Source organism: Panicum virgatum, chromosome 1N (genome assembly GCF_016808335.1).
Source record: "Panicum virgatum strain AP13 chromosome 1N, P.virgatum_v5, whole genome shotgun sequence".
NCBI classification, from domain to species: domain Eukaryota; kingdom Viridiplantae; phylum Streptophyta; class Magnoliopsida; order Poales; family Poaceae; genus Panicum; species Panicum virgatum.
Window position 1 is genome coordinate 65,145,361 of NC_053145.1, and position 27,564 is coordinate 65,172,924.

The following is a 27,564-nucleotide window of genomic DNA, read 5'->3' on the forward strand; positions in this document are numbered from 1 at the left end:
GGCTAAGATAAGCCATCTTAATATGCTCCATTCTAATTCGCACTCTTTTTATGTAAGCAGGTTCTCAATGAAATGTACATACATATGTGCGTAGGAACTGGAGATGACCAGTAACACACTAATAAGTTATGCCAATAGCTGGTCTTGGTTTTGATCTTCAACAACAACAACAAAGCCTTTTGTCCCAAGCGAGTTGGGGTAGGTTTTGATCTTCACCACTTTTTTTTTCTTCCTTTGATACATTGTGTATTTACAAGCAGAGATAAAAATTGCCAATCCAAAGTTACTTAAAATTAGATATCCTTAATTAATGACAAAAAGGAGCTCACCATCTCATAAGTTGTGCCTACAGTAATTTGCATTGCTACTCATGAATTGGCAACCGATTAGTTCGGATGAAGTGTGAAGATCACCATGAATAGCAAACGAACCAACACTGTGGTAGCCATTTCTTCAATTCACCTATCCCAATTCCATATCTCTATCTAGCATTCTAGCTTTCCTCCCAACGGTGTTGAACAAACAAAAAGCGCTGAGCTAATCCACCAAAGAAGCTGAAAAACTCCTGCCACTGTCATGCCCTTAATCTTGCGTAGTTTTCAATGGAAGACTGCAATTGCACTGCTGCTTCAGTGATTCAGTCTGCCTCTTCCACATCTCATTATCCTGCAGCAATGAAAATGATTACGTGGGTCGTGCCCCTGGAAGAGTTAAAAATGGAAATGAACGGAGAGGAAGCACAAGCAAAAAATTAATGGAGGTGGCCCAGGGTTAAAGGACATATAGAAGAGATTAAAGGAACAAATTTTGACCCCAAAATTTACCTTTTGTAACAACTCAAGACGCCTGGCTGTCCCAGTCAATGAGGCCTTAACCTGTGAAGAACATTCTCACGTGAGCACTGTAGATAGAGCGTCTGAGGAGAACCACCACATGCAAGTCTCTAGCAAGTAAGCAGTACCTTTGAAAGTTCATCTTGCAACTGCCTGTTTTTCTCAAATTCTTTGTCATATTTCATTCTCCATTCGGCAGATTCGTCCATCGCTTCTAGGTTTGCTTGTTCAAATTGCCTCCTGATGGTTGATGCAGCAAAATAAACAAATAAATAAGGTAGTGGATGCTAGCCATGAAAATGCTCATATAATAAAGAGGTTGCTAGATGTGAAGAAACAAGATCACATGTGGCTGAACTTCACAACAGCCATTGATAGAGGAGAACGGACCTTTTGTGGCACCAAACAACCTAAACTATGCCTCTCCAATTTCTTTTCTCTGCTAAAAGGTAGGAGAGAGCAGCTAACTCTATCCATCAATTGATCCCAAGTGCTGTATGACTACATTTGATAAACCATATTCAGACATCAAAGGAAACAAAAATATGGTTTGCACCCAAAAATTCGTTTTTGCTTCCTCTATCTAATGTCTGAATTTGGTTAGTCAATTGTTTGAATGTTCACCAAGTGGAGATTGTTGGGCTTCGTCCGTTTTTGGGAGCCCGTGCCAATCCATACTTCCCTAACGCTATGAATAGGACACAATTTCACTGGAACTGATGGACGCACTAACTCGACCCAGCCGATGCATTCTACGCGAAAGCGTTAGTAGTGCAACACATGGATCCATTCATGAGCGATCAGAAGTTTGATAGTTTGATCAAAGATGATTCGATTCCTTCAAAAAGAAATTCTGTGATGGCTGAATACATAAGATTTAGGAAATCAAAACTTGTTGGCGGAGAGAAGGTTTGGGGGCGAACCGGAGCTCCTCGCGGTCGTCGACGGTGAAGGAGGGGTCGCTGGACTGGCGGGCCCAGATGCGGAAGTAGACGGTGGTGCCCATGAGCAGCGCCAGAGCGAACGCCACCATCAGGGCCTGCCGCTCCTGCCGCCGCCCCGCCCCTCCTCGTCCCCCCACCATCCTCCGCCGGTTCCTCCCTCTGCGCTCCTCTCACAGGTCGCACCACCTCTGAATCTGAAACTCCGTCCAGCTCTCGTACAATCAGACCCAAATGGAGCCGAGTCGAGCAAGAGGCAAGGTTCACCAAACCGGTGGGAACCGGTCCGGTTTGACCGGTTACCGGTCAAACCGGTCCGGCCCGGTTCCGGTTTGGTCCGGTACCCAACCGGCCAAAATTCAAAATTTAAATTTAAATTCAAAAAATGAAAAATTCCCAAAAAATTCCTAAAAATACTTCAAGGTGCAATGAATCTAATAGTATCAAATTTTCTCAAAAATTCGTTCATTTAGTATAGTTTGCGGGGATTTAAAGTTAAATCAAAAAAGAAAAAAGAAAAAATGGGCCGGCCCATTAAAGCCCACCGGTCAAACCGGTCAAACCGGCCGGTAAACCGGTCAAACCGGTCGGTAAACCGGTAAAACCGGCCGGTAAACCGGTTGCACGGGAGCTATTGAATTTGAATTTGAATTCAAACCGGTCAAACCGACCGGTAAACCGGTAAAACCGGCCGGTAAACCGGTCAAACCGGCCGGTAAACCGGTCGGAACCGGTTGCACGGGATTTTTTGAATTTATTTGAATTTGGATTTGAATTCAACCGGTTTCCACTGGTTACCGGTCAAACCGGTCCGGTAAACCGCTACCGGAGGGCGGCGGTTTGACCGGACCGGTCGGTTCGGTTAACCCTGGCAAGAGGTACACGATGGCACGAACAGGGTTTTACTTACCGATCCGGCCAAACCGGTGCGGTCCGGTACCCGTATACCAGTCCGGTTTGGCCGGAAACAGATCGGTACCGGTGGAATTCAAATTTGAATTCAAATTTCGCAGTACAACCGGTTCGTACCGGTATACTGGTCGGTTTGGCCGGTGGTTTGGCCGGTATATCAGCCGGTTTGGCCGGTATTCCGGCCGGTTTGACTGGTAACTGGTCGGTTTGACTGGTAACCGGCCAAATTCAAATTTTTTTTCTTTTTTGGTTTAAATTCAAATGCCCGCAAAGTATACTAAATGAATGTTTGTATAACATGTTTTAGTCTAAATGAACCCTCCAATCTTTTTTTTACTACTTTTACATTGTATTTGTATATTTTTATATGCACGTTTTTTTGTTTAACTTCAAATCCCCGCAAACTATACTAAATGAACGAATTTTTGAGAAAATTTGACACCATTAGATTCGTCGCACCTTAAAGTATTTTTAAAAATTTTTTGAGAACTTTTCATTTTTTTGAATTTGAATTTGAATTTAGACCGTTTTGATACCGGTCCAAACCAGAACCGGGCCGGACCGGTTTGACCGATAACCGGTCAAACCGGACCGGTTACTACGGTTTGGTGAACCCTGGGCACGAATCGAAGAAGCCATTGCCTTTTTTTTTAGTGTGAGAAGCCATTGCCCTCTTGCCGTCTCCGGTACGATGGGCCCACATTTTGGCCCAAAAGTCCACTCAGTCGCCGAATTAAAGCCCACAAGTGCGCCAACGCCTCTGAGCTGAACCAACTCATTCGGTTCCGTACGTGTGGTAGTGCTATTTACCCAGCATTACGATTTTTTTTCAGCGTCGTCACTTCTCCTGCGAAAGCAGGTTTCAGGTTTTACGGTTTTAACCGCAGCTTAAGATAACACCCCACCTAGGTGGTAAAGGACATTAAAATTTGATTTAGATTATCTAATGACCAGACCTAAAAAAACCGAGCTCTAATCTTATACAATTTTAAATTAAAATTATGTAAGGATCAAGTTGAAATGTGAAGAGACCGCCATGATTCGTTACCAAAGCCACCCAGGTGATCCATTAGTGGCCAACAATGAAGAACAAATAGAAGAGAAATTGCATGGTAACTAGCTAGGAACACGCCACAGAATTACTGATTGATCCTGCAACGTTTATCGCTGTGTTCGTTTGGCTTGTCAGCCAACCAGCCAGCAGTACTGTTCTCTCATACTAAATCAGCACTAACCACCAGCTACCAGGCAGTCAGCAGTACTGTTCTCATAACAAATCAACACCAGCCATCAGCCACAGCCAAACGAATATATAGATATTATACAGGGACACCGGTGCATGAGCGACCAGGAACCATCTTTATGCTCTAGGTCTGGTCGCTGCACTTTATAGGGTCTGAATCTGAACCAGCTGCGGCGGAGGCACAGGCGGCGGCAGCGTGGGCAAGTATTCCTCCGACAGGAACACCATGAAGCGGTGCAGGCCGACCGCCGCAGATGTCACTGAGATGACGAACATGTTCCAGCTCACCCTGACCATCAGGACAGGCTCTTCTCTTAACTCCCTCAAAAACTTGGAGTATATGACCTGCATCCTGCGGTCTCTTACAACCGCTTGCAGTGCCATCAGGGTTGATGATTCTTCAGACAGCACCAGATGGCCATCATTCTCCATCCGCATCCTGGTCTCCGCAACTCGTTTCAAGCCTGTGACATTCAACATCCACTGGCAGACGATATCTGCAATAACCTTTCTGAGGAGCACCCGGAACATCAATGCATCTCTGGAGATCAGATCACGGGCAAGAGATTTTGCATTCTGCATAAGGAGACACATGATGAGCTTAGAAATCTATCATTTTGAGGAGGGCCGGTTGATATAAGTAGAGTGCTGAGATAAGATGTGATGCATACCGCTGTCATAATAAGTCTCCTAATAACAATGCTGTCCTTTGATAATAAAAGTCTCACACACAGGTTTGCAGTGTGCACTGCCCTCTCTGGTGTAGCTGTAGCACGGTCAAGTAAAGATGCACCACTGATCTCTACAAGGCTAGCGACATTCACGTCCTTTGTGTCAGGCTCAGGCAAAGCTCCACTGTTATATTTGAAGTTGCCCCTTCACATATGAAAATGACATCAGCAGGTGTATAAGCTTTAGCAACAAAACTGACTGCATGTTGCTTAGGTAATGTTAGCTCATGCATATCATATTTTTAAGCAAAAAAAAAAGCGAACGGGTGCCTAGCCGGATTGATTAGGTGGCTTAAGTAGCACTCCTCGAGTCCTGTTTCGACTCCTGGTGGGAGCGAATTTCAGGCTGAGGTTAAAAAATCTCCTCACCTGTCTACACGCCAAAGCACATGGAAATAGGTCCCGGCTCACCCCGGCCCGCTCTCAGCCTCTCACATGGGTTATGGTATGGGTTCAACGCCTCTGTGTACGTGAGAGTTTTATATTTTTGAGCAAAACAGAAAACTACCCACCTACCATCTATCATGCATTTTTGTTGCTTTTATTTTCTGAAGGAAATAACGGATCCAGGGTTGCAGTGCACATAGAACTAATAAAAACAAGTGACGTTACACTCCAACTTATACCAATATTAATAGGATAAGCTGAAGTGATACATAAATATGCAAGCAACATTTAAAAAAACACCTAAATTTGATTCTTTAGTCCAGTCAATTATGAATCAATACTTAACTAACCAGAATGTATTGATATCTGACTAATTCAAGAGAGCACTGAGAGAACCCACATATTAAAATGAGCAAACCAATTTACTAAATGGTAAGAACTATGAAACAAACCTCGCTGAAGCTAACTTTAGAAATGCGGCAACCTTCTGCCATTGGAATTCTTTCTTCTCGTTGAAAATTGCCTGTGTAAGAAAACTGTTTGGTGTTAGTTATCACATTAACGCAGCCTAATCCACAAGGAGGGCAGCATAACATGGTTATATTGGTCCAACTTTGGGATGGAAGACAACAAGGCCCCATTGACAGCCCCAGTACCACACCAACCTCAGAGGCTAGTTCTACTCACACTGTTCTAAATGAGATAATGAACTATACCTGATTTAAGAGTCTCCTTGTTGCAAGTGAATTATCGGAAAGAAGCTTCCGAACAACATATGGGTATGCTGCTTGAAATGTTTTGAAATTCTCATCCGCTGCCACAGCCAGTCCTATCAAATAGGAAAGGAAGGAAAATAATAAGCCTCTGAAAACAGTCATCATGAAAACAGAAATATTTGGAAAGAAACAAGGAATTATGTGTTGAACTAGTTTGGTATCTCAATTTCAACTGAACAAGCTAACCTTCCAAAGAAGCAAGTGACCGGAGTACCAGTGTGTAGTAAGGCGGCATACGGAAGTGATATTTAAATGCCACAGACCAGATTTTTCCAAGCACCTAAAAGATGTATGTATCAGTAAAAAAGTACAAAAGCAATGTGAAAAGAATGCCATTAGCTATGCCACTTAGTTTGAAATAAAAGATAGGCACAAAGATTATCAAACCACCACTGCACTGAACTGAACCTACAAATAGCGTAAACTACTTACCTTACTGAACTTGATTTCTGGAATTCCATCTTCAAAGGTTACCTCACCCAATGCGTCCTCCAACTCCTAGCACATGGAAGGCACACTGATTACAAACATAAAAAAAGAATGGTGTATACTAGAAAACATCACTATGTATATACTATATTATGAGTAAAAGAACGTTCCCTAAACAATGTACTAAAGCCCATTAACACCATAGTATATTAGGCCATGAATTAACTCCTCTCTATACAACTGTATAAGAGGGAGCATGCACAACAGCAGGTACAAGTGGGAGTCAATCAATACCACAATCTTTTGGCAAAAAAGCATATTTTCCCTGTAACATTAGAATTTAGGTAATGGTCCAAAAAAGTATCAAGCAGGGAATTGACCTTTAGTAACCATGTGTATTTGATAATATACTCCACAATAACAATAAATAAATCTGGATCGACCATTGTCATTTGCATTTCTTTACCAGAAAGATTCTTAAAGTTTGAATAAGTCTACCACAAGTCACAGAATAAGTCCATGTTCAACAAAATATGCCACATGGCACATGCTGTGAGCCTGTGACACTGACATGAGGGTCTCCGAGGCCCACAAGCCACAAGTCACTCACATGGTAGACCAATGAACTTTTTTCAGTTGCATATAGTTTGTACATGAATTCCAAGAATGCAGATGGACTATGATTAACTATTCGACTTATGTTCCTCAATTTATTTAGTTTATGTCTTATGTTTAATCATTTCATTTCAGACCATGTGAGTGGTATATGATACCACTCAATACAAAGAGTGGGGCCAAATCAATTAAAGCAACCCCCCCCCCCCCCCCCCCCACACACACACACATCACCACCACCAACAAAAAGAAAATAAAACGAAAACATATGGGTACAGCTGCAGTTTGATGAATTACCATTGTCACACGACGCAGATTGGTGTTTGGTGGAACTACATCCATTTCAGTCAAATCATAGACAAGGGAAGCCCAATCTCCATTTACTATGTGTATGATGCTTGCAAGCATAGCTCGCTGATGTTTCCTCGCCATCATGCAAAGCAGACCAAAATCAAGAAACCTGATATATTTAGGAAGATGTTATCAACAGTTCCAGAAGTATTTTACCACAAAAGCTTCATGTCAACTACAAATGCACAAAGGAGCAGAAGTATCTCATATCACACGAAATGAGAGGAAGGAAACCCCGAGAAGCAGCCATGTAATGTTCAGCTTGTGAACCTATGTTGTAGTAGAGCTTACCCAACACAACCTTCAGGAGTATAACGCAAGTTGCCAGGATGAGGATCGGCATGCAACAAGCCTGTCTCGAGAAGCTGCACTAATGATGCCTCGACACCTTTATTGACCTTATGAGCAATTAACAAGATGTTAAAACATATTGGCCAGAAAGCTCAAATTGAACTTTTGAAATGTACTAATCATTGGCATGTTTATGCTACCACCGCAACAAAAAAAGAAAACCCTCTAAAGATTCAAAACATAGATGTGTTTAAGTGCCATGATGTTGAAATAGATGCAAGATGGTACACGATTACTGAACTACATAAGTTACAAAACCTCTTCCCCAAAAAACAATTTAAATTCCAAATAATTTCTAAGAGGAAGCACTGGTTAGTTGATAATAGTTTATTAAAATTGTTAGTAAATACCAGGTCAAGAAGGTGAGTTTTTGCATCCAACTTCTGCTTTTCTGAAGCTTCAGTAACTTTTCCAGAAACTCCTTTAGTCAAAGAAAGCAACTCCTTGGGGTTCTCACCAGTCACCCACTCCATTGTTAAAACCTTCTTTCTAGTAAGTTGTTTTAGAACCTTAGGAACTAGCATAAATGGATACCTAGAATGAACCTCCTGCAAGAGTGGAAATTATTAGCTAAAACGCCAAGCCGAAGTAAAGCATGGGTAGGAGACGAGCATAGAAGCACCAGAAATTTGGTAGCATTAGCAGCTTCAATATTGTAGTCCAACTCGCCGATGAAACCTCTACCCAACTCATCAGCATAGAGAGAAATATTACTTCTTCGTTTGGCTACCTTCCGTATGAAAGCAAGCTGAAACAATTTGTAGAAAGTAAACTATGAGTAAAAAAGCATCACATGAATGAGACTACAGTAATAGAAAATGTTGAAATGCTACAGTCACTAGTACACAGAACTTATAGCTAAAGCAAGTTCTTGAACAGGGAAACTAGCTGCAGCATTTTTAGGATGGGAGAAATGTTATCGATAACAGAAGAAACTTATTGCTAGTTTTCACTGGACAGTTAGTAATGTTTGGAAATGGTACATTTTGTTGTTACTAACAAATCCCAAGAACAGGGGGCATGCAAACAAATAAAATCACAGATACCATACTAAGAAACAGGATATGGAAGACGACATTTAAAAGGTGTCATAAGGACAACAGAAATCCCCAGATGATTGAAGAGCAAAATTATATGTTAGATGGAAATATACAGACCCCAAGACGTAGAATATATATGTCTCGCAGTACAGAGGGTAGAAGATTCGGCCGCTGAACCTTTATGGCTACAAGAGCACCATCAACTGTCCGCCCCTGGTAAACCTGAAGTAAAATTACAAGAGTTTCTTGAGCATAACAGTACATATTGAAAATAACAATGTAGACAAATAAATAAGAATAAATCAGGAATTCCAAATAACTTGCTCTAACATAGCACAAGCACGAAGGAAACACATGAAGATATTACCTGTCCAAAGGAAGCAGCTGCTACAGGCTCATCCGAAATGTAACTGAAAATATGTGATACAGGGCACTCAAATTCTCCTTCAATAATCTCCATTGCATCCTCTCTTGGGAAAGGAGGAACTCTTTCATGCAACTCAGCGAGGGCCTAAAATTGAATAGGAAAAGATCGATTAATTTCTCGAGATAGAATACAAGGACCACTAAAATGTCAAGCAAGAGCTGATGAAGCAAAAAAAAAATGCAGAACAAGGAGAATTTTACCTAACCTCACAAATCTCTGAACCTATGATATCAGGTCTTGTAGAAAGGGATTGTCCAACTGCATATATATAAGAAAAGACAGATGTCAAAAGCATTCAAAGTCACATGGTAACCACCTTGCTTTAAATCTGTCAAGCATGACTATCTAACCTTTAACAAAAGTAGGTCCAAGGTCAAGAAACATCTCCTTGAGAAGCTGGCCAACCATGTATTGAGAAGCATTGAAACCATTGCTGCTGTTGCCACTGTTGTAGGTAGAATCTGCGTTCAACTGTGATCTTTTAGAAATTTGCATCTTTGCCAGAGCTGAGACAAATGCGAAGAGTATCTGCGACAAAGATTGACAGTGAACTAACATATTAGCTACAACAATTAGAAAAATGTAGAGGTTAATTAAAAGCACAGGGGGAGTTAAATCATAGCTAACCTGAATGGTGCGAAATGCGAGGATATGTGGACGTGATGCGAAGTACTGAGCAAGGAGGTCGGGATCGTAATGCTGGGGAAGCGGGGTGGTGAGGATGGTGGAATAGTAGTTGATGTACAACTTGAGGGCTTCAAGATCAGCCATCATTAACTCCATACAGGATAACCCTACCACAACAATGTAAATTAGTCAATAATGTGACTGAAGTAGCTTAATTGACACCCAAATTATAGAGCTCTTGCTACATTGTGTTAGAAACCTGGAGGGTAGGAGGGTGGAGGGAAGACCGGGGGTTGAAGTATCTGCTGCTGCTCTTTCTGCTGTTCCTGGGGTTTGGGTTTAGGTTGTTGTAGAGTTTTTGACTGCCCCTTGCTTCCGAGGAACCGCCGCGCGAGAGAGCGTTGAGCACTGCCGGCGTACACCTTGAGGGCTTGGAAATCGGCCGCCATTAGCTCCACGCACGACAACCCTACCAAAATCGAGGAGAAATGGGTCATCAGCAGGGCGATGTGCGTGCAACGGATTTAAACTGAGATGCGTTCTCGTCGCCTGTGAGGAACCTGGCTGGTACGCGGGAGGCAGGAAGGCTGCTGGAGCGTCACGAGGCAGTTCCTCCACCTCCACCTCCTCCTGCTGTAGCCTCTGCTGTTGCTGCGCAGGCTTGGGCTTAGGCTTGGGCTGCTTCCGCTGCGGCTGCTTCTTCTCGAGGAAGCGGAGCCAGAAGACGTCGCGGAGCGAGGCGCCAGCGGCGGTCTGGAGGAACTCGCCGTCACGGCGGAGCACGCCCAGCACCTGGTCCAGCGCTCCGCCCCCGCCTCCCCGGGCCCCATTCCCGCCCGACTGCCGCGGCTGCGGCGCCCACTTCTCCTTTCCGCCGCCGGCGCCACTCACGGCGCAGATGTGCAGCGCGGGCGGCCGCACCAACGGCGCCATCGCATCGAGCTTCTAGTTCTAGGTGAAGCCGAGGACGACAGGGTGGGACAAGCTCGGACCAGTGGTGGTGGGGCTGTCACGGCGGTACAAGCGTGGGGAAGAGAAGAAGACCTGATCCAACGCCGCACACGACATCGCGTCACCACCCACAGCGTCCACGAACGGAGGCGAACGGCAAACGAATCCGCTTTGGGATAACCGCTCTTACCTGGAGGCCCAATGGATGATGGGCCGACCTCCGCCACTGACATATGAACCCATAATCAGCACGAAAATGGACACAAGTCGGCAACACCGTGCTTTTCAGGCGTGCACTTTTCTTTGCCATGCAACTGCCATATGATAAAGTTGTGGTGGCCTCTGACTGCCTGACGCTGATCAACAAGTTCCGATCAAGAAAGGTGGATCGCTCACATACGGGGATTATCGTTGAAGATATTAAACAACTGATGAGAGTTTCCTCTGTTGTCTTTTCTTTTATCCATATAAGTAGAAATTGTAATGAGGTAGCTCATGCTTTGGCTAAGTCAGCTGATCAGTTGTGTGTGTCAGAATGGTTTCATTCTCCTCCTGAACTTATTTTGTCAAAACTCTGTAATGATCGCCGTTGATCAATGAAAGATACCTATTACTCTCAAAAAAAAAAGTCAGCAACACCGTCTGAAGAACATCTCAGACATTCACCACTCAATCAATGACTCAAAAGGGGGAAGCAGAAAAATCAGATTCAAGCGCCTGACAGAACGCGATATATACCACAGGCAAGACGTCCGAAACATTTTGTTGCACGGAAGATTACAGGTACCACCAGAAAAGAAAAAAAAAAGTCAAAGGAGATAAGAAACGGAGACATTATGTCCTTGTGGAGTTAACACTGACGACAGCCTATATACATCAAGGATGCAGGTGCACGGGTTGATGCTTTGTCAGGCTCCTAGCTGCGTAAGAAGGAAGCTTCCATGGACTGCAGGATGCTTGCCGTGTCAAACCTGAAGTTTCTGAAGCTTCTACCGGGGCGGTTGTCAACATGCTGCGCGTCAGATCCTGCTCTAGCAACAGGGTTCTCGACAGGGGCACCACTGCTTGACGAATTCTTCGCCTTCCACACCGTACCTGCCCAATGCCACGTTATCCTGCGTCTGATGAAAATTATGGGAGAACAAACTACAAGCTCGACTAGGATCAGAGTGCAGTTAGACATATATTCAGCAGAATTGTTAAGGCAAATTTTGTTTGTGGATTGTTCAAAGAACATAAAGCTTCTGTAATCCTGAACACAATGGGTGCATGAGGGAGCAGAATAAACCTCTAGCAGATGCCTCTGATTTCTGATACAGCACGGGAGGATGCGTGGCAATCCAAGCCTTTAGACCCCTGGAGGAAGAACAAGGTCAGACACAAAACAATGTATAAGTAAAAAAAATTATGCTGTGGGCAAGTAGGTGACTTGACGCAGAATAAAACAAGCACATTCTTGGGTTCCACCACCCCCCTCCTCTTGAGAAAAACTACAACGGTGGCAATGCCCCATAACAGCATCTACCCAAAAAAAATACAAGAAATAAAATGTAAACCAGAAGATACTGACGTCAAAAAAGGAGCAACCATGTACAGCTTCATTCCATTCACTCCACGAGATACCGCATCATCACTAGCTGGTAAAAGATCGTCAATTCTGTGCCATGAGATTTCCTATCAAATTTACAGAGAAAGGTAGCTTAGTTGTATCATTTCGTAGTTTTCAAAAGAAAAGGAAAATAATTGAAATCGAAAAGGTGTAATGAAGGAAAGTCAATCAATGAAATCAACAGTAGCTTCAATGTAACACTATGTAGTCAACAACATGGGACAGAGTGATATCTAACACTCAGAGCAGTTTGTAAAGTGTAGGCCATATTATATTTTTTTTAAAAAAAACACTGCAGCTGCAAGCAAAGACTGCCATAAAGAAAATGAGGATCTGTGGAGCAACCTTTTATTCAGCACAGAGCTAACATTACCACTTACTAAGCGAAAACGAAGTTTTTGATGGTCAAGCAACTATGCAATATACTACCATTTCTGGTATATTTTAATTTTAAAGAGCAGCCTGGCAAGCTCTTTGAAAGCCTATCTGCATAAAGTATATATAGAGCCAAGTAGAGCAGCAATAAGAGAAGAGGGGGGGTGGGGGGGGGGGGTGGGGGGGTGGGAGGAGCATTCTGCCTCTATGCTCATAAGAGTGTTCAAAACTTATCGTACACTGATTTCCTTCTTTGTTTGAGGTGCAAACACAGTATCTCTCTTAACACCAGTTATGATATAGAGCCGAACTTTTTGTTGTCCAATTGAAACTTCAATGTAATCATCCAAATTTAATAGCGTAGAAACATCACACCCAGTTTCCTCCAGAACCTGCATTGTTGTGCAAGTAGATGTTACTTAGCAAAAATTACTTATGGGCCGAACAAGAGGAATTGTTGAATATAAACATTATAAGTGATTTAGGTTGGATACAGGCTGAAAACTATCATCACAGGTTTTCAAGTAGCTCATGCAAAGCAATGGCTATAGCATACGAAAAACCTCTATGCTCAATAAAGTTATGCAAAAAAAATGCTTTAAAGAAGCTAAATAGAATGATCATATTTCTTTCTTTCTTTGTGAAAAAAGTTATAAACTGCCATTCACTTGTTGTCTTTTATATTGATACATCTTGCCGATAGCGTAAAAGAAAATTTAACTCCTGCAGACCACATCAATGTCAAAGGGGTTCATTACCAATGAAATGTGCATGCCTAGCCAAACAGCCATTTGCCATGAAAGGAGCATTTAATTGCGAACATTCAGCGTTAGAGCACAGCGATCTAGACATATGAAATGTGCAATGAAGAAAAGTAAACAATTTGTAGCTCAAACCAAGCAAAGACTATAATCATCTAGAAGCAGGAAACAGTGTTCAGTGATATCTAAGAAACCTATTTGCTTGCTGCAAGTAAAATATGCCCAAAAGAAACCGCATCGTTCACTAAAAAATGAGAAGAGACTGCAGGGCAAAACATGACACAGGCAGAAGTTTACTTCTCTAACAGCACAGGTGTGATCTTCCTCATCTTTATTCCTCTTTCCACGAGGAAAGCTCCAGCTGGCCCCAGCTTTCCATCCCTTAACAAGCAAGCACTGTAGAGAAGGGGCAAAGGTGAATTAACCTTGAAAAACGATAAAAATTCCAACAAATTTGGGCTCTAAAAGGATCAAAGAAAAAAGGCAAAGCTTCAATTATGTATGTGCGTGTGCCCGGTTTATTCCAGAGCAGTGTGTGAATTTGTATGCGCAGGGCAACTTCATTATAGACCATCAATAGTCATGGTTTTTCCTTTATTAAATCCGGTTGACTATAACTGGCAGAATAATGTTCGGCATACTCAAATCCAATGTTTGATAAAGAAAAGAAAATGCTGCTGTGCAACCTACATTCCCACTTCTAATTCTCAAATCTTAATCAGGGAACTCCTAAAATGCAATAGATTGGGCAGTAAAATATCAATAAATTACCCTCTCATAGGTGTCATCCAGGATGATGGCGCCGGACACAGGGACGCGGAACTTGTAGTTGTTGAAGTCCTTGTAGATATCATCCAGGTGCGCGATGTAGGGCCTGAGAGCAGTGCAGCTCTTGAACACTGCACACACCACCAATCCAACCACAACAACGCAAGGACAGCGGTGTCAGCGATCAATCAAACCATAGTCTCCGATGTGGTTCAGGCAGAAGCGGACTTACTGAGGGAGGTGAAGTCCTTGAAGGACAGGGACTTGAGGTTGGGGTTGTGCTCGACGGAGTTGTCCTCGTAGAACCAGTGCGCCTGCTCCAGCAGGAACAGGATCCGCTCGAACGACTCGAGCTCCTCCTTGGGCACGTTCAGCAGGAAGCGGCTGCAGAGGCGATTCACCTCGGATTGGTTTGGATTGATCTGAGTGAATCCCAGAAGAACTTGCGAGATGGGGTTAAGGGTTAGGGGAACTACCTGCAGAGATCGTCGAGAAGCTCTTGTGGTGGCATCTGCCCCCTCGACGACGACCGGTTCAGTCCCCCGCCGCCGGCCATCGCCATCCACCGGCCACCGCGCCCTCTCGGCTCTCAGCAGTCGCCACTGCTCTGTCTCTCTCTCTCTCTCTCTCTCTCTCTCTCTCGGAACTGGCAGCGCAATCAGGGTTGAAAATAATAATCCCGACCAGGAGGGGTCTTAGTGTAAAATATTAAGTTCTGACTAATAACCGATATTCAAATTAGAAAATTTATATAAATATTTAGAGATTTTTGTAAAAAAAATATTTGACCCATGTTTTATCCAAATACTTGGATCGTAATTATCAATCATGATCTGAATTAGCGATATTATCCTACTAGTTCTCACGGCTTAAACGACCTCTCACCGCGACTACTGCCGGTGGCCAATGCTAGCACAGCTAATACGGCTGCACTTGCAAATAAAAATCAGTATTTCACACTATTTTTCCTCCAATCTCAAGGGCTGGTGTTGTGCGGATCCGCTGCTTCATGATTTTTATGCTAATTATTCCCAACTACATTTATTTTAAAATCCGTACCTATGCCACTGCAACCTTTACATGCCTTCTACATGATGATTATCTTGTCTCCGTCCTGAATGGTGCGTAGATCTACCATCGAGAAGGGCAGAGAGAGGAGTGAAAGACCGAGGTTGTTATGCATTACCTCAATGGCATTTTTTTCTCGAACACGCAGGAGAGCTGCGTATCTTTATATTAAGAAAAGAAAAATAGGTTGGTCCAAATTACAGAGTCCAGCTCCTCTCCTTGAACCAGAGAGAGGACTGCAGAAATATACTATAGCTTTTAAAAAAAAAGACACTAGGACCTGACCATCTCACACTTATCACCCTACACTTGTTCTACCAACCTTCCCGGGTCCAAGGCTGCAAGGCCCTTAGCCCCAGAGAACCTCCACAATAGTGATTCTTCCTTGAAAGCCTGGAGAGCCCGCTGCAGATTTGGAGACATTCTATCAAAGACACAAGCATTTATGTGTTTTCTTAGCCTCAATGGCATTAATCAGATGTTTGTCAACACCATCTCAACATCTTCACTGTCGTGGCTCTAGAAGGAGGGCCACAGCCGAGTGGCGTAGTGCACCCGCCTAACCCCAGAGGGGAGTTATCCGGGGAAGTGCAAGATATTCTTCAGATCTACTCAAGGAGCAAGCACACAAGAACACACGAGGATTTAGAGTGGTTCGGGCCGCCGGAGCGTAATACCCTACGTCCACTGAGAGTTGTGTTGCTCTTGGGACTGTGGATGAGTCTATCCTCTGCCTCCAAGTCCCTTCTTGGACCTTAGTCCTTTCCTAACGGGCGTCTCCTTTTTATAGAGCAAGGAGGGCGCGTACACAGGCGTTGGACCCCGACAGGTGGGCCCAACAAGGATGTATACTATACTAAATAGTCACTAATGGTGCTACAGTGATGGGGAATCTCTTGTCGGATATGCTTCATCGTCTTGTAGACTCTCTGACCGAGGGGGATCTTATCCTGTCCCATCGGCGAGGCGCCCGTTGAGGCAGTGTAGGTTGCGGCGTAGACTGTTGGGTCTACCGCTTAGGCGTTATGATGCTCCGTCACCGAGCTGCCGTGTCTGATTGGCGTTGCAGACTGATGCGCGTGGAGTGGGTGGTGCCAGAGGCTGCACTGTGCGCCTTGGTAACGCGCGATCAACAGTACAGCCTGGCTAAAGTTGCCTCGGGATCTGCTGTGGCAGAGCGCACTTACGTCTCCCTTATTGAATGCGGTAGGTGGGCGAGCCTTCTCGGGGAAGCTTCGCAGGCGTGCGCGTGCCTGTATCTGCGGACACGTGGCGGCTCCGGACCCCCCCAGGTGGGGTGTCTGTTCCCTCCCCGCCGAGGGGTCCGGGACCCCGTGGGAGGTCCGGGCCCTCGGCTGTTTTGGCTGAGCACTCCGCTCTCCCGGACACATGGTGACACCGGACTCGTCCTGAGCGAGAAGCGGGTCCGGGACTGTTGGTCCGGTGAGATGGAGTCGGACCCCAGAGGTCCGGCTGTTCAGCTCTTTTGGGCGTAGTTACGGATAACTACACGAGTCTTGACACAGCAAGAGGGGGTACCCTAGTCCAGAGGTACTGACATTCACAGTATGACAGTTCATAATTTGAGGAAAACCAATCAGAGTCTGATATGCATATGGTGGTGGAAGCTAGAAACCAAAGAAGGTATGTGGCAAAAGGTTGTTGCCGAAAAGTACATGAAACAGAAAACCATTTCCTGTCTGAGATATAAAAATACTAACACCCCTGTATGGAACAACCTGTTGAAAGTCAGGGATATTTATTTGAAAGAGAGGAGAATTAGGATAGGGGATGACAAAAGTGCAAATTTTTTGAAAGATAAGTGGTGTGGTTTTTGTGGCTCTAAGTGAAAAATTCCTTGACCTTTTTGACATTTGGCATGAGCAGTCAGGCTCAATTTTGACTTTGCTGTCAGGGGATGGAGGCTATCTTTTAGACGCTGGTTAAATGAAAATTTGCAAATCCAGATTGAAGGTTGAGGGATATGTTGGCGTCAGTTGCTCTGTCGGATGATCCTGACTCACCCATTTGGGTGTGGGAAAAAAATGAAAAGTACTCGATAAAGTCTACTTATGTGCACCTCTGTTGCAATCTCACTAAAGAACCAAACAAAAGATTTGTAAAGCTAAGATGCCTCTAAAAATGCTATGCCAACAAAATTCTATCCTCACAAAAGATAATCTGTCCAAAAGAAACTGTCAAGATGATATGTATTGTTTTTACCCAGCGCAGGAGTCGATGCTGCACCTATTTTTTGATTGTCCTATAGCAAGATACATCTGGAGCCTGGTGGCTCATGTTGTGGGGGTTGTTTGCAGACCCAACTCTTTTGAGCAATTCTGGTTTTGGGCTAATGCTTTTCTTCCAAACCACAAGCATATCCACTCGGTGGGTTTGGCAGCAATATGTTGTGCAATTTGGAGGGCAAGGAAACTTTCTTGCTTTGAACAAAAGAGCATTAAATCTCCTACTGAGATTGTCTGCATGGCTTCTTCTTTCATTTGTTATTAGACAGGTATGCAAAAACCGAAGGATCGGGTGGAACTACAAGCGGGCGCTGAGGTACTGAAAGGAGCAGCTCTATCTTTCCACCCGAGGGAGGCATCGCCGAGGAATACTAAGCTGGTGCTGATTCATTAAAGCTTTTGGCGCGCGCAACATCCTGAGAGTTGCTTCGTTTATTTTATCAGTCCATCTTTGTTTGCCCCGTTGGCGGTCGTCTTAAGAGGTCCTTTGTAATCTGGGAGGTTTTCTCTTTGTTGTCACATGCCTGGGTTGGTGTTGATATATTTTTTGCACAATTTTTCCTCAACCCTGCTATGACATGTTGCGTTTCACGTTGGGAGAAACAAAAAAAGTCACATTACCTCATGTTAGGAGAAACAGTTGTTGCATGCATCACGAGAAAATGTTCTATTAATATAGTACTTAAGCATATAGCTGTATAAGCATATTTATTCAGTAGTACTTGCTTGTCGACAACAGATATATGATCAGTAAAAAGTAGTGCTACTTAAGCATATTGCACTTCACAGTCAGATGGAATCTGCATTTAAAGTGATCGTAGCTCAGATCAGACTCAAAGACTGCATAATGGAGCACATAGCTGTATAAAGACTAAGTTTTCTTTTCTGAGGAAACTGCAGTGGCCACCGATGCATTGCGACTCATAGAACTGAATAATTAGTAAAACCATGTAATTGCTATGGTCTTTGTCTCTTTGATGATTCTTTTTGTTTCATGTGTCACTTTGTTCTTGTACTAGAACGAAAAACAGCAAAGAAAAGATGCCATTAGTCTCAATAACTTAGGATCTGCAGTACTGCAGTGTGCAGCAGCACATAAAGTCAATTTCAGTGCCCTTTCGAAATTACCATGATTCTACAATGTCCTTTATCAATTTTCTGGCCGTGTGCTATTTCTATGTGCCATTTATTCTGGCTATAACTATTGGGTAATTTTAGCACATCACATAATGCTTAGCATATGAGATTGGTGTCTGGATGATGATATTTGCTCTGATTTTCTTTTTTGCTTCTAATTATTCATACAATCATATTATGCAAAACAATGCTGCAGGGTATCCCATGATCTGATTCTAATACAGTGTTGCTCAGGTGTGCTTTCTATGATAAGTAGTATGTTGACATTGGCAAGCAGCAATATTGGCTAGTAGATAAGAGCTATTATAGTCAATATTATTCTTGGGATATCTTTTATTTATAAGTTGATGATGTTGTTTCAGGCTTACAGGTATGTGGTCCTGAAATTTGAAGCACTCTCTTCATCTTTTTCTTGGGTGTTGGTGACAGTATGACTTTTCAAAATCTCATGCGCCTTTGTTAACTTGTATTGTTGGTATTAATTCTGCTTCTTGCATGTGAGTGCGTTGGAACAACATATTATTGCCTGAGCAAGTTACATTATTACCATTGGTTCACTTCTTCTTACATGTGCCTGTCAGTGCGGGGCGTGCTTGTTGCACCAGCTGGTTATTTCTTAGATGGTTCTCTGATCTGGAAATGTCAAATGTTGTCTGAAAATTAATCCCGGACCAAATAGGACTGGCTCCTGATACTGCTGCCTGCGACGGCCCTTCCATGGTGCTCTAATCCTAATCCCGTCTATAGTTCTATTGCAAATAAAAAAAGGGCCCTGACTTGAATTGCTTATTTTTAATTCAAATTCAGCATCTGGGGTCTGCATGTAAAGTTGGTTTGTTTCAGTTGGCTTGAAAAATTATTTTGGTTGCACGCTGTCATCTAATGTGAAAAATTATTTTGATTGTACACTGCCATCACTCTTCACTTGTATCTGATTCATTCAGAGTTCTATCTATCAATTTGTGTTGAACTTCTATCAAATCTTGGCTTTATAAGTTAACTGAATATATTTGAATGGTTTCAGTTAAGTCATCATTGTTGTTCCCTGCTGCTACCTTGGTGTTCTGTGGTTTGATCCCCTCTGCGCATTTATTCTAGGGTCAATCCATAAGGGTTTCATGTATATTTGGTCCGAATTGGAGGCTTGGCTGGTTATATTTCACTTAGCTATAATATGTTTAGTTTTTAGTGGTTATGATGTTGTTCAACCAATTTTTCTACTGTAAAGGAAGAACCAAATCTCTACCAACATACTCAGAGATCCTTAGTTTGAGGTATAAATATAAACATTTTGCAATTGGTAATTGGACTTGTTTCCTGTGCATGAATTAAACTGGGCTACCTTTTACTACTTTAAAAATTAAAATAATAGAATAAATACTTCAATCATGGAACATAAGCAACATACTGTAATGACAGTGCAATACATTGTTTGGTTCTGAAATCTAAAAGAGATTGTCATGTGCAATTAATCAAACAGGTTCCGAGACTGATCAATCCTTTTGTTTTGGGATGGTATGTGAGGTGGAAATTGAACTTGCAGCAGCTGGTACTGTACCTCAACACACCATCGTCCATCAGTGATATTCAATACATCATCACCATTAGGATAGAGATTTGATTCAGGGGCTTACTCTGCAGTCATTTAGTGATGACCCGGACTGCTGGTACAATATTTAAAAAAGGCACTAATTCAGTGATATGTATTGTTAATCATCAAGTGTTTGTTCAGGTATTGTAGCTCGCTAACTTGTTTATCATGTGTTTGTGAAACAGCCTACATATATGTACAGTTTACTTGGACGTGTGTTGTCACTGAGTCTACAGGGATGGAAGCTGCATAGGGAAGTATCTTTGCTGACAAGATGATTGGGGGATTTTGATTAAAGACATCGAGTGTCGTCGTTTCAATGGGTATTTATGGGGGTGCTTTTTAGCTGAAGCTCTTGTTTGCTCTCCACAACATTCATGTGTTCATCAGTGGAACATTTTTGTTACCACCGTCTTGTATATTGTTAGTTGTGATCTAATGAGATTATTATTTTTAGAAATGAAGAAATACCCGTTTTGAGCTATATAATTTTGAATTTTAATGGGGTTTCACAAAACTAAAAAATAGGTTGTGCTTGCTTTAATTTAAACCACATACTTGATTATCCATATTTTCACATGATTTGTTTGTGCTTTGACACTATTATGTAAATAAATTAATCTCAAAAAATATGTTTGCTAAGATCAATATTATTTTACCTATGTTGTGCATTGCGCTGAAAATCTTTTGCCACCCGTAGCAATGCACAAGCATGAACCTAGTTAACTATGTAAAATATGAGGAAACCTTGGTCTATTTACAACTTCCAAAGAAAACACAATGCATCATAGCCATTCAGGGCAGTTAATATAGTTCACTCGAGGTCTATTGCTGTTTTTTTTTCATGAAGTCCATGAGAATGGTGAATTGATTCTTCGTAAGAAAATGGTGAGCTCTATATGAATTTCCTTTTATTAGGATTGGAAGCAAAAGCGTGTGTTTCACCTTTAGCCTTTCTGGAGAAAGCAAGGGTGATGGTATTTAATTGCATAGGTAACAAGGGCAAGCAAAAGGGAACTTTCGATTTGATCAATGACATCTAACATAGTGTGATCAAACACTTCTCAACTGAAGTAGGAAGCGAGCGAACACTGATATTGATTTTGCTATATATGCTTCCGTCTGTTTGGGATTCTAAATATGTTCAATTATTGCATTTCGAGGATATTTTCAAAATGTGCAAGTACATGATGCTTTGTACAGAACTTTCAGTTGGATCCATGTATGTTTGGAGCTGCTCCTCCATTGAGCATTTTCTGCTCTGATTTCCTGATCAGCTGATTAATCATTTGTTCGTACAATCATACAGGTAGCAAAGCTTCAATCCTAAAAAACTGAATGCGTCCTGATACTGTTGCATGCTAACAAGAGGGTGGTAGCAACTGGCCGGGGTTCTGCGTGCGGTCTTGGATGCTGTTTGACACCAACCTGGTAATGGCCTTTCTGAATTGTATTGTATGGCTGTCGGAGCATTGCATTGCCGGTAACGTTTTTGTGCAGAGCCCGCTGGCCTGGTTTCATTGAGGAAATGAAGAGATTTTTCTGGTGAGTGGGTAGGGTGGGGAAGAGAGTAGGAGAGCAGGTGCATGGGCCTGAACTGAATAAACAAACATCTCACATGGGATGCATACCTGCATTGTCCTGGAAGCCCACCACCCCTCTCATCATCTCTACACACAAGCACCAACATGGTAGATAGATCCGTGGTTAAAGCATGTGACTCAACGAATTTTCACATCATTTTTGTCTCCCTTTTGTGGCCACCATTATGCTCTCACTAGGCACATACATTGCCTTTGAGATTCAGATCGGCGAAAATTGTATTTTAGTAAGAGTATACTCCACAGTCCACATGCATGCTACTGTTAAAAATGCAAGATCAGCTGAGGAGATCAACTGGCTCTAAAATGTTACTCGGGCCGCAGCAAACTATATATAACCAAGTAATTTTGACTAGAGGAAGTATATTTGATGGAATTTCTACTGATTGGATAGCATTTTGGTTTAAAAACATGGGATCGAAGTCAGGGCATTTTGTCAGTGTCTTTCTCCTTGACTTCTCATGTGGCACATATGGCATACCAGCAACAGCTTAAGAAGTGAGCTGCAGCTGTAGTGCACACATTTGTCAAGCACTCGTATACTAGGAACCACGTCGTGGGCCTCTATTCTTTCTAGAACCATTTTTGTTTGAAGATCCGGCAGCAACGTAACCGATATGATATATATAATTAATTCCTCTGCTAATGTGGTTGGGTGGGGTGATTTGACCGGGACCATTTGACATCTCTGCCGCGGTGGAAATCCCGAGGCAGAATCGTGAATAAACCAATCTAGGAACGAACATGACGGCCTGCGCACCGGCGACCGCCTGTGCCGGGCGCGGGCTGCGGCCGGTGGAGTCGCCGGTGTCGGCGGCCGACGCTGGCTCGGGGGCATGGCGTCGCATGGACCGGTGCTTCGAACGGGTCGTACGCGGCATAGGTATCATCACCAATGCCTGAATTCACTCTGCAACAGTTCTAAGTCTTGTACTGTACGAGCATTATTATTGTTGTATAATCCTGCAGCGGGATTTATTAGTGGAGTGATTAGAATATACTACTCCAGTAGCATCCCCACGTGACGACCGACGCTCCCTTTCTTTCTTTCGTTCTTTCCCTGACCCAAGCTTTGCTTTGCTTGTACTTGGATTCCCATTTGTTAGCTGCGGGAAGAGTATAGTTCGAGAAAGAGAATCTCCAAAATAGCTTGAAAAGAACTTAGAAAATATGCACTCGGCGTGCGATCATATACAAAGATCTCAATTATTTGAACAAAGAAACTCCATAGCAACTAATGCCCTCTGGAGATCAAACATATATAGATATCTTTGTTGTAATGATTTATTAAAGCTTTTTTGCGTGGAAAATATTTAGTAAAAGTGCATCGAGTTGTATCTAGGTAAGTAGTGCTCGGAATGTTGCCAGGGATGGTCAACCTTTAGTGTATCAATTTATCTTTTCTTTCTGTTTTTTCAAAGTTATCAAAGAAACATATATAAAGTTAAAGCTTCCCCTTTGATTGATTTGTTTATGCGCGCAACAGACCTATCTTAGTAGTTGGTCGCTCGGTCTTGGTAGGACCAGACGAGTCTTGCGGCACATGCAGCCAACGTGATCCCATGTTTTCTATATATTGTCCCTTTTCATTTTCCTCTTAAAACAATCATAGCTCTCTATGCTTGATCATGCGACTCCTGGCCCAAATTTCATCACCTAATGCTCCTAACTAACTGAAAAATGTCAGTATTTGACAGCGATGAGCTAGCCGTATCTTAGAAGCAATACCGACTTTCAGGTAGCCTCAGAGCACCGTACCTGTACGTGCATAGAGAAATTAAAGGTACTCGTAGCACATTACCATCCATGCGTGCAAAATTCAGATTCTTTTTTTTTTTCTCTCCCCTTTGGTCTACGAATTCCGATATTTTTCGTTAGCATTTGTGGCTTGCAGGCACATACAGTGATCATACTAATTTGTCGGTAACCAAATGGCTCCTAGTATGCCTGTTCCGCCTGACTACGATGTGGCAACGGGCAGTAGCGAGTGAGTCGTGCGACTCCGGTGGCGCACCCATCAGCCCGTCCTGCGTGGCGAGACGGCGACGGCGACAGCTTGTCAGCTTGTGCGAGGCTGTCACCACGGGCGCCTGCAAGTGGCACGTCGGATTCAGGGGCGATGCCAGGTCAGTGTTGCAGGGGGCGTCACGCCCCTCCCAGCTGGCAAAGCGCGCGGCGGGGCCATGCGCGGGCGGGACCCACCAGCGCGCTAGGAGTATAAACCAGCACAGCGATGCATGAACGGAACGGGAACGGGGTCGCCATCGGCAGCCGTCGGGGGAAGCGTCCAAAACCCCCCTCACCCAATCGCCACGACCTCGCGCTAAGTTAATCACGGGGTCCCCCCGTGGCGTTCCATCAGCCTGGTTCTTAATTCCCACGACACTGCTCTGTCCGGGCCGGGGGGGTCTCTGCACCTAACATACAGGCAACTAGCAAAGCAAGCAATCCGCCGTGACAGCGACGTGGCAATGGCGGACCATCCCCGACATCTAGCTCCAACTACGCCAGTGGCGGCACCGCCGATTGCTCCATCCCTCCATTTCGAATTCCGTGGCGCATGTTAATCGTCCGCGCAATCTGCCTGTGTCACGATATATATATATATATATATATATATATATATATATATATAGGGAACATATCTAGTGCAAACCAAGGACTTCGTGCAAACCCGTGCAAACCTACTAAACAAAGTTTCAAAAAATTCTGAAAAAAATCATGAATGTGCTTCTAAGATTACATCATCTATATATAAAATTTCATGGTCAAATTCGTCTTACTCTAGAAGTTACAAAAAAGACAAATTTGAGATGCATTTGAACCATTATTGTTGTCAGAAAATTTGTCTTTTTTGTAACTTCTAGAGTAAGACGAATTTGACCATGAAATTTTATATATAGATGAGGTAAGCTGAGAAGAACATTCATGATTTTTTTCAGAATTTTTTAAAACTTTGTTTAATAGGTTTGCACGGGTTTGCACGAGGTCCTTGGTTTGCACTAGATACGTTGGCACATATATATATATATATATATATATATATATATATATATATATATATATATATATATATATATATATATATTGCGTGACTACGACGCGGCGCGTAACGAGAATTCAGTGCCGGAGGTCGTTTGTCGTGGCAATTAGACAGTCGACTTCTGGTCTTCATTTTTCAGTTAAGCTGTTGCATTGTGCAGGGAGCTGGCGAGTACGCCCGCCGTGATCGATGCGGCAAATCACCAGTTGCGCAGGAGGGGGAGAGGAATTGGAATTGTTGGCGAAAGCTAAGCTAGCTGTGGGTGTGCAGGAGGTGGGGCATGGGGCTGCAATGCCACCATCACCTGATCGGTCGTCAGTCGTCTGAACACAAGCGGATGACTCGATGAGGCCACACGCACATAATAGTACTACCTCCGTCCTAAAATATAAGTGTTTGTTAACTTCTGCTGATCATGTTTGACCACTCATCTTATTCAAAAAAAATTGAGAAAAAATAAAAACAATTAAGATACTCTTCAAATATATACGATGATAAAACATGTCATAACAAAATAAATAATATTTTTATAAATTTTATGAATAAGACGAATGGTCAAACATAATGAACAGAAGTCAACAAATACTTATATTTTGGAACAGAAAGCAGGATTGCGGGCTGGCCTGACGAATCCTTCCTTGGAAGGCAATGCTGCTTCGAGCTGTAGCACTGTCGCGTGGACCCCGGGCATGATCGGGCGCAGTGCATGCATGATAGCGCCACCTGTCATTCACTAGTTGCGTCATGTCTTCACGACATGCTGTTGCACCCCGCGGCGCGAATTTGAGTGACAGATAGATAGAAACATGCTCTTTTCTCTGTGCTGGAGCTTGAGAAGGGGATATCCGGTGTAATACAACATTGCAAGCAAAATCAAGTACTGTTAGAATTATCTTTACCATCTGTGCTGAGATTAGGCCGTGTACTTTGTACTAGTACAAAGCTGGAGACCATACGTGAAAATTGAAACCGAGTTCGTCCAAAGTCACATCACACGCGGTTGCTCATGAATTCGAATACGGTTTTTGAAACCAGGCCAACCAAAATTCAGGGGCTGCAGCGAGATGCTCCGTGATGATGCGTACGCGAAGCTGGCTGGCCCACCACCGATGGCGCCGACGCGCGATTCCCGCGCGGGATTGCCGTCTCCGATCCGCGGCCGTCGGTTCCGCGGCCGACGGACGACGATGGCCGTGGGGAGCGGCAGAGCGCGGTGCGGGTGAGGCACATGGGGGACGAGACGACCGGCCGACCGCGTTTGCTCCCCCTCCTTCCTTCCCCTCCCTGTCCCTGGGTGTGAGCTGTCTGCCCCCTACGTGTTGGCGAGTCGTGACCTGGAAACCTGCTTTTGCGGTTGACCGCTAACTGCCCTCGGTGCGGTCGATGCGAGAGCACGTGGGTGGCCCCCACAAGCCGCGCAAATGACTAGTGTCCACCGCTTTCTCCACCCTTTCAGCTTCTTCTATTCTCCCTTTCCTCTTTTCTTTTTTCTCCCCTAGATCTGAGCTCAGCGGCGTAGCGGCAGGAGCTGTTGGGCGGAGCGGGCGGCGGCGACGGAGCAGAGCAGCAAGGCTAGTCGGCGGCGGCGGCGCGGCGCGGCAAGGTGCGTGGACCGGAGCGGCTAGGCGGAGGCGGCGCGGCAGCTCGCTCCCTGCCGCTCGCCCTCGACAACGGCAGCAGCGAGCTCCCAAGCTAGCAGTTTTTTTCTTTTTTTTTGATGTAAAAGTTTTCTACAAAATTTTTTCTGTTGAAATTTTTTTAATTTGTTCGCACAATTTTTTTTCGATTTTTTTCTCTTGAAGGTTCCTGTTTCCTAAAAAAAATTTCAAAAATTTTTCTGCTCTCTAATTTTTTCTTTGATTTTCCATCTTAAATTTTTTTTCTCTAAAATTTTTCTCGTCAAAATTTTCTTTCTTTTTTTTCTCAAATTTTTTTTCTCTGAAAAAAAAAATCTTGAAATCAGAAAACGACAAAAAACTTATTAAAATAGAGAAAAAAACAAACGGTCCGAAAATCGACCGTACGGAAGCCTCCCGTACGGTTGACCGTAAACTATCAATACCCGTCGTGACCCCTGCGTGCCCCTGCAGTCCGATACCACTCGCTCACTCTCACTCCCAACTCACAAGCAGAGAGCATAAACGCATGTGTGTATCGGCATCGATCTACGCATTATGCGATCGAACCCCTCTCTTATTGTACTATACTACTGCTATCCTTGGTGGTGGGGCCCGGCTGCAGCGGGAGAGGAGAAGAGTGAGAGCCCGATCGAGTGAGTGGATTAGATGCGGTCAAGTTGTCATGGATCGATCAGGGTGGAGATGGACACACTCACAGTGACACAGCTAGATAAAGCAGCCGATCCCAAAGGCCAGAGCGTCCGTCCGGCAGGCGCGCATGAGGGGGTAACATGCACACGCCTTGGTGAAAGTAAAGTGGGCTCGTACTTGCGGCCACGTTCTGCTTCGACCGAGCTGCTCTTTCTGTCCCCAGGCCTCTTCCTCTCCAGGCTTGGCACTGGCAGCCAAGCCTATGTTTTTTTTTCCTTTTCTCGTGTCGACCTCTGCATCGCCATCGCCTGCTGGAGATGTGTGAAGCATGCAGTGCGTGTACGGTGTACTTGCTGCGCCCAATGTCCCGATGCAATGCAGCGACAGATAGATAGGTACGCGCTTACGCCGACCAGCCCGCGGTGCGCGACCACATGCACACGTTGGGGAGTATCGCTCGGATCAGCGTCGGTCGTCTCAT

The 27,564-nt window shown here is 43.8% G+C and overlaps 3 protein-coding genes and 1 long non-coding RNA gene across 5 annotated transcripts; 1 reads left to right on the forward strand and 3 right to left on the reverse strand.

The window, feature by feature from the left end:
- Window positions 1–228: 228 nt before the first annotated feature.
- Window positions 229–2,018, reverse strand: LOC120657543. The gene is made up of 4 exons (XM_039935875.1): window positions 1,757–2,018; window positions 962–1,073; window positions 825–875; window positions 229–666 (listed from the first exon to the last, which is right to left on the reverse strand). The coding sequence occupies exons 1-4, from the start codon at window positions 1,915–1,917 to the stop codon at window positions 583–585; spliced, it is 408 nt and encodes a 135-aa protein (XP_039791809.1). The 5' UTR covers window positions 1,918–2,018; the 3' UTR covers window positions 229–582.
- A 1,751-nt stretch (window positions 2,019–3,769) lies between these two features.
- On the reverse strand, window positions 3,770–10,759 carry LOC120657544 (uncharacterized protein sll0005-like). The gene is made up of 17 exons (XM_039935876.1): window positions 10,224–10,759; window positions 9,923–10,132; window positions 9,664–9,830; window positions 9,387–9,564; window positions 9,242–9,294; window positions 8,977–9,120; window positions 8,727–8,831; window positions 8,192–8,317; window positions 7,920–8,117; window positions 7,510–7,616; window positions 7,165–7,327; window positions 6,256–6,321; window positions 6,010–6,103; window positions 5,764–5,876; window positions 5,500–5,570; window positions 4,601–4,805; window positions 3,770–4,505 (listed from the first exon to the last, which is right to left on the reverse strand). The coding sequence occupies exons 1-17, from the start codon at window positions 10,594–10,596 to the stop codon at window positions 4,074–4,076; spliced, it is 2,805 nt and encodes a 934-aa protein (XP_039791810.1). The 5' UTR covers window positions 10,597–10,759; the 3' UTR covers window positions 3,770–4,073.
- Window positions 10,760–11,305: 546 nt separating this feature from the next.
- Window positions 11,306–14,794, reverse strand: LOC120657545 (mRNA-decapping enzyme subunit 2-like). The gene is made up of 8 exons (XM_039935877.1): window positions 14,604–14,794; window positions 14,360–14,511; window positions 14,131–14,258; window positions 13,657–13,755; window positions 12,838–12,990; window positions 12,185–12,288; window positions 11,903–11,970; window positions 11,306–11,709 (listed from the first exon to the last, which is right to left on the reverse strand). The coding sequence occupies exons 1-8, from the start codon at window positions 14,687–14,689 to the stop codon at window positions 11,531–11,533; spliced, it is 969 nt and encodes a 322-aa protein (XP_039791811.1). The 5' UTR covers window positions 14,690–14,794; the 3' UTR covers window positions 11,306–11,530.
- A 3,302-nt stretch (window positions 14,795–18,096) lies between these two features.
- Window positions 18,097–22,020, forward strand: LOC120657546. Of its 2 annotated transcripts, XR_005668235.1 has the most exons (3): window positions 18,097–18,948; window positions 20,059–20,127; window positions 20,355–22,020. It is a non-coding gene; the product is annotated as an uncharacterized LOC120657546 (long non-coding RNA). The 2 variants fall into 2 exon arrangements; XR_005668234.1 differs by having other exon boundaries at window positions 18,097–20,127.
- Window positions 22,021–27,564: the final 5,544 nt, after the last annotated feature.

What these genes read in the sequence shown, in the direction of transcription:
- LOC120657543 (XM_039935875.1), bottom strand. Translation starts at nt 1,917, where the DNA reads ATGGTGGGGGGACGAGGAGGGGCGGGGCGGCGGCAGGAGCGGCAGGCC. An exon ending in TGCAAGATGAACTTTCAAAG is followed by an intron (nt 876 to 961) that starts GTACTGCTTACT and finishes TGTTCTTCACAG; the next exon opens with GTTAAGGCCTCATTGACTGG. An exon ending in GTCTTGAGTTGTTACAAAAG is followed by an intron (nt 667 to 824) that starts GTAAATTTTGGG and finishes TCATTGCTGCAG; the next exon opens with GATAATGAGATGTGGAAGAG.
- LOC120657544 (XM_039935876.1), bottom strand. Translation starts at nt 10,596, where the DNA reads ATGGCGCCGTTGGTGCGGCCGCCCGCGCTGCACATCTGCGCCGTGAGT. An exon ending in GCCTCCCGCGTACCAGCCAG is followed by an intron (nt 10,133 to 10,223) that starts GTTCCTCACAGG and finishes CGATTTTGGTAG; the next exon opens with GGTTGTCGTGCGTGGAGCTA. An exon ending in CTAAAGTTAGCTTCAGCGAG is followed by an intron (nt 4,806 to 5,499) that starts GTTTGTTTCATA and finishes TCATATGTGAAG; the next exon opens with GGGCAACTTCAAATATAACA.
- LOC120657545 (XM_039935877.1), bottom strand. Translation starts at nt 14,689, where the DNA reads ATGGCGATGGCCGGCGGCGGGGGACTGAACCGGTCGTCGTCGAGGGGG. An exon ending in AAACAAAGAAGGAAATCAGT is followed by an intron (nt 12,289 to 12,837) that starts GTACGATAAGTT and finishes TAAATTTGATAG; the next exon opens with GAAATCTCATGGCACAGAAT. An exon ending in ATCAGAGGCATCTGCTAGAG is followed by an intron (nt 11,710 to 11,902) that starts GTTTATTCTGCT and finishes GGCATTGGGCAG; the next exon opens with GTACGGTGTGGAAGGCGAAG.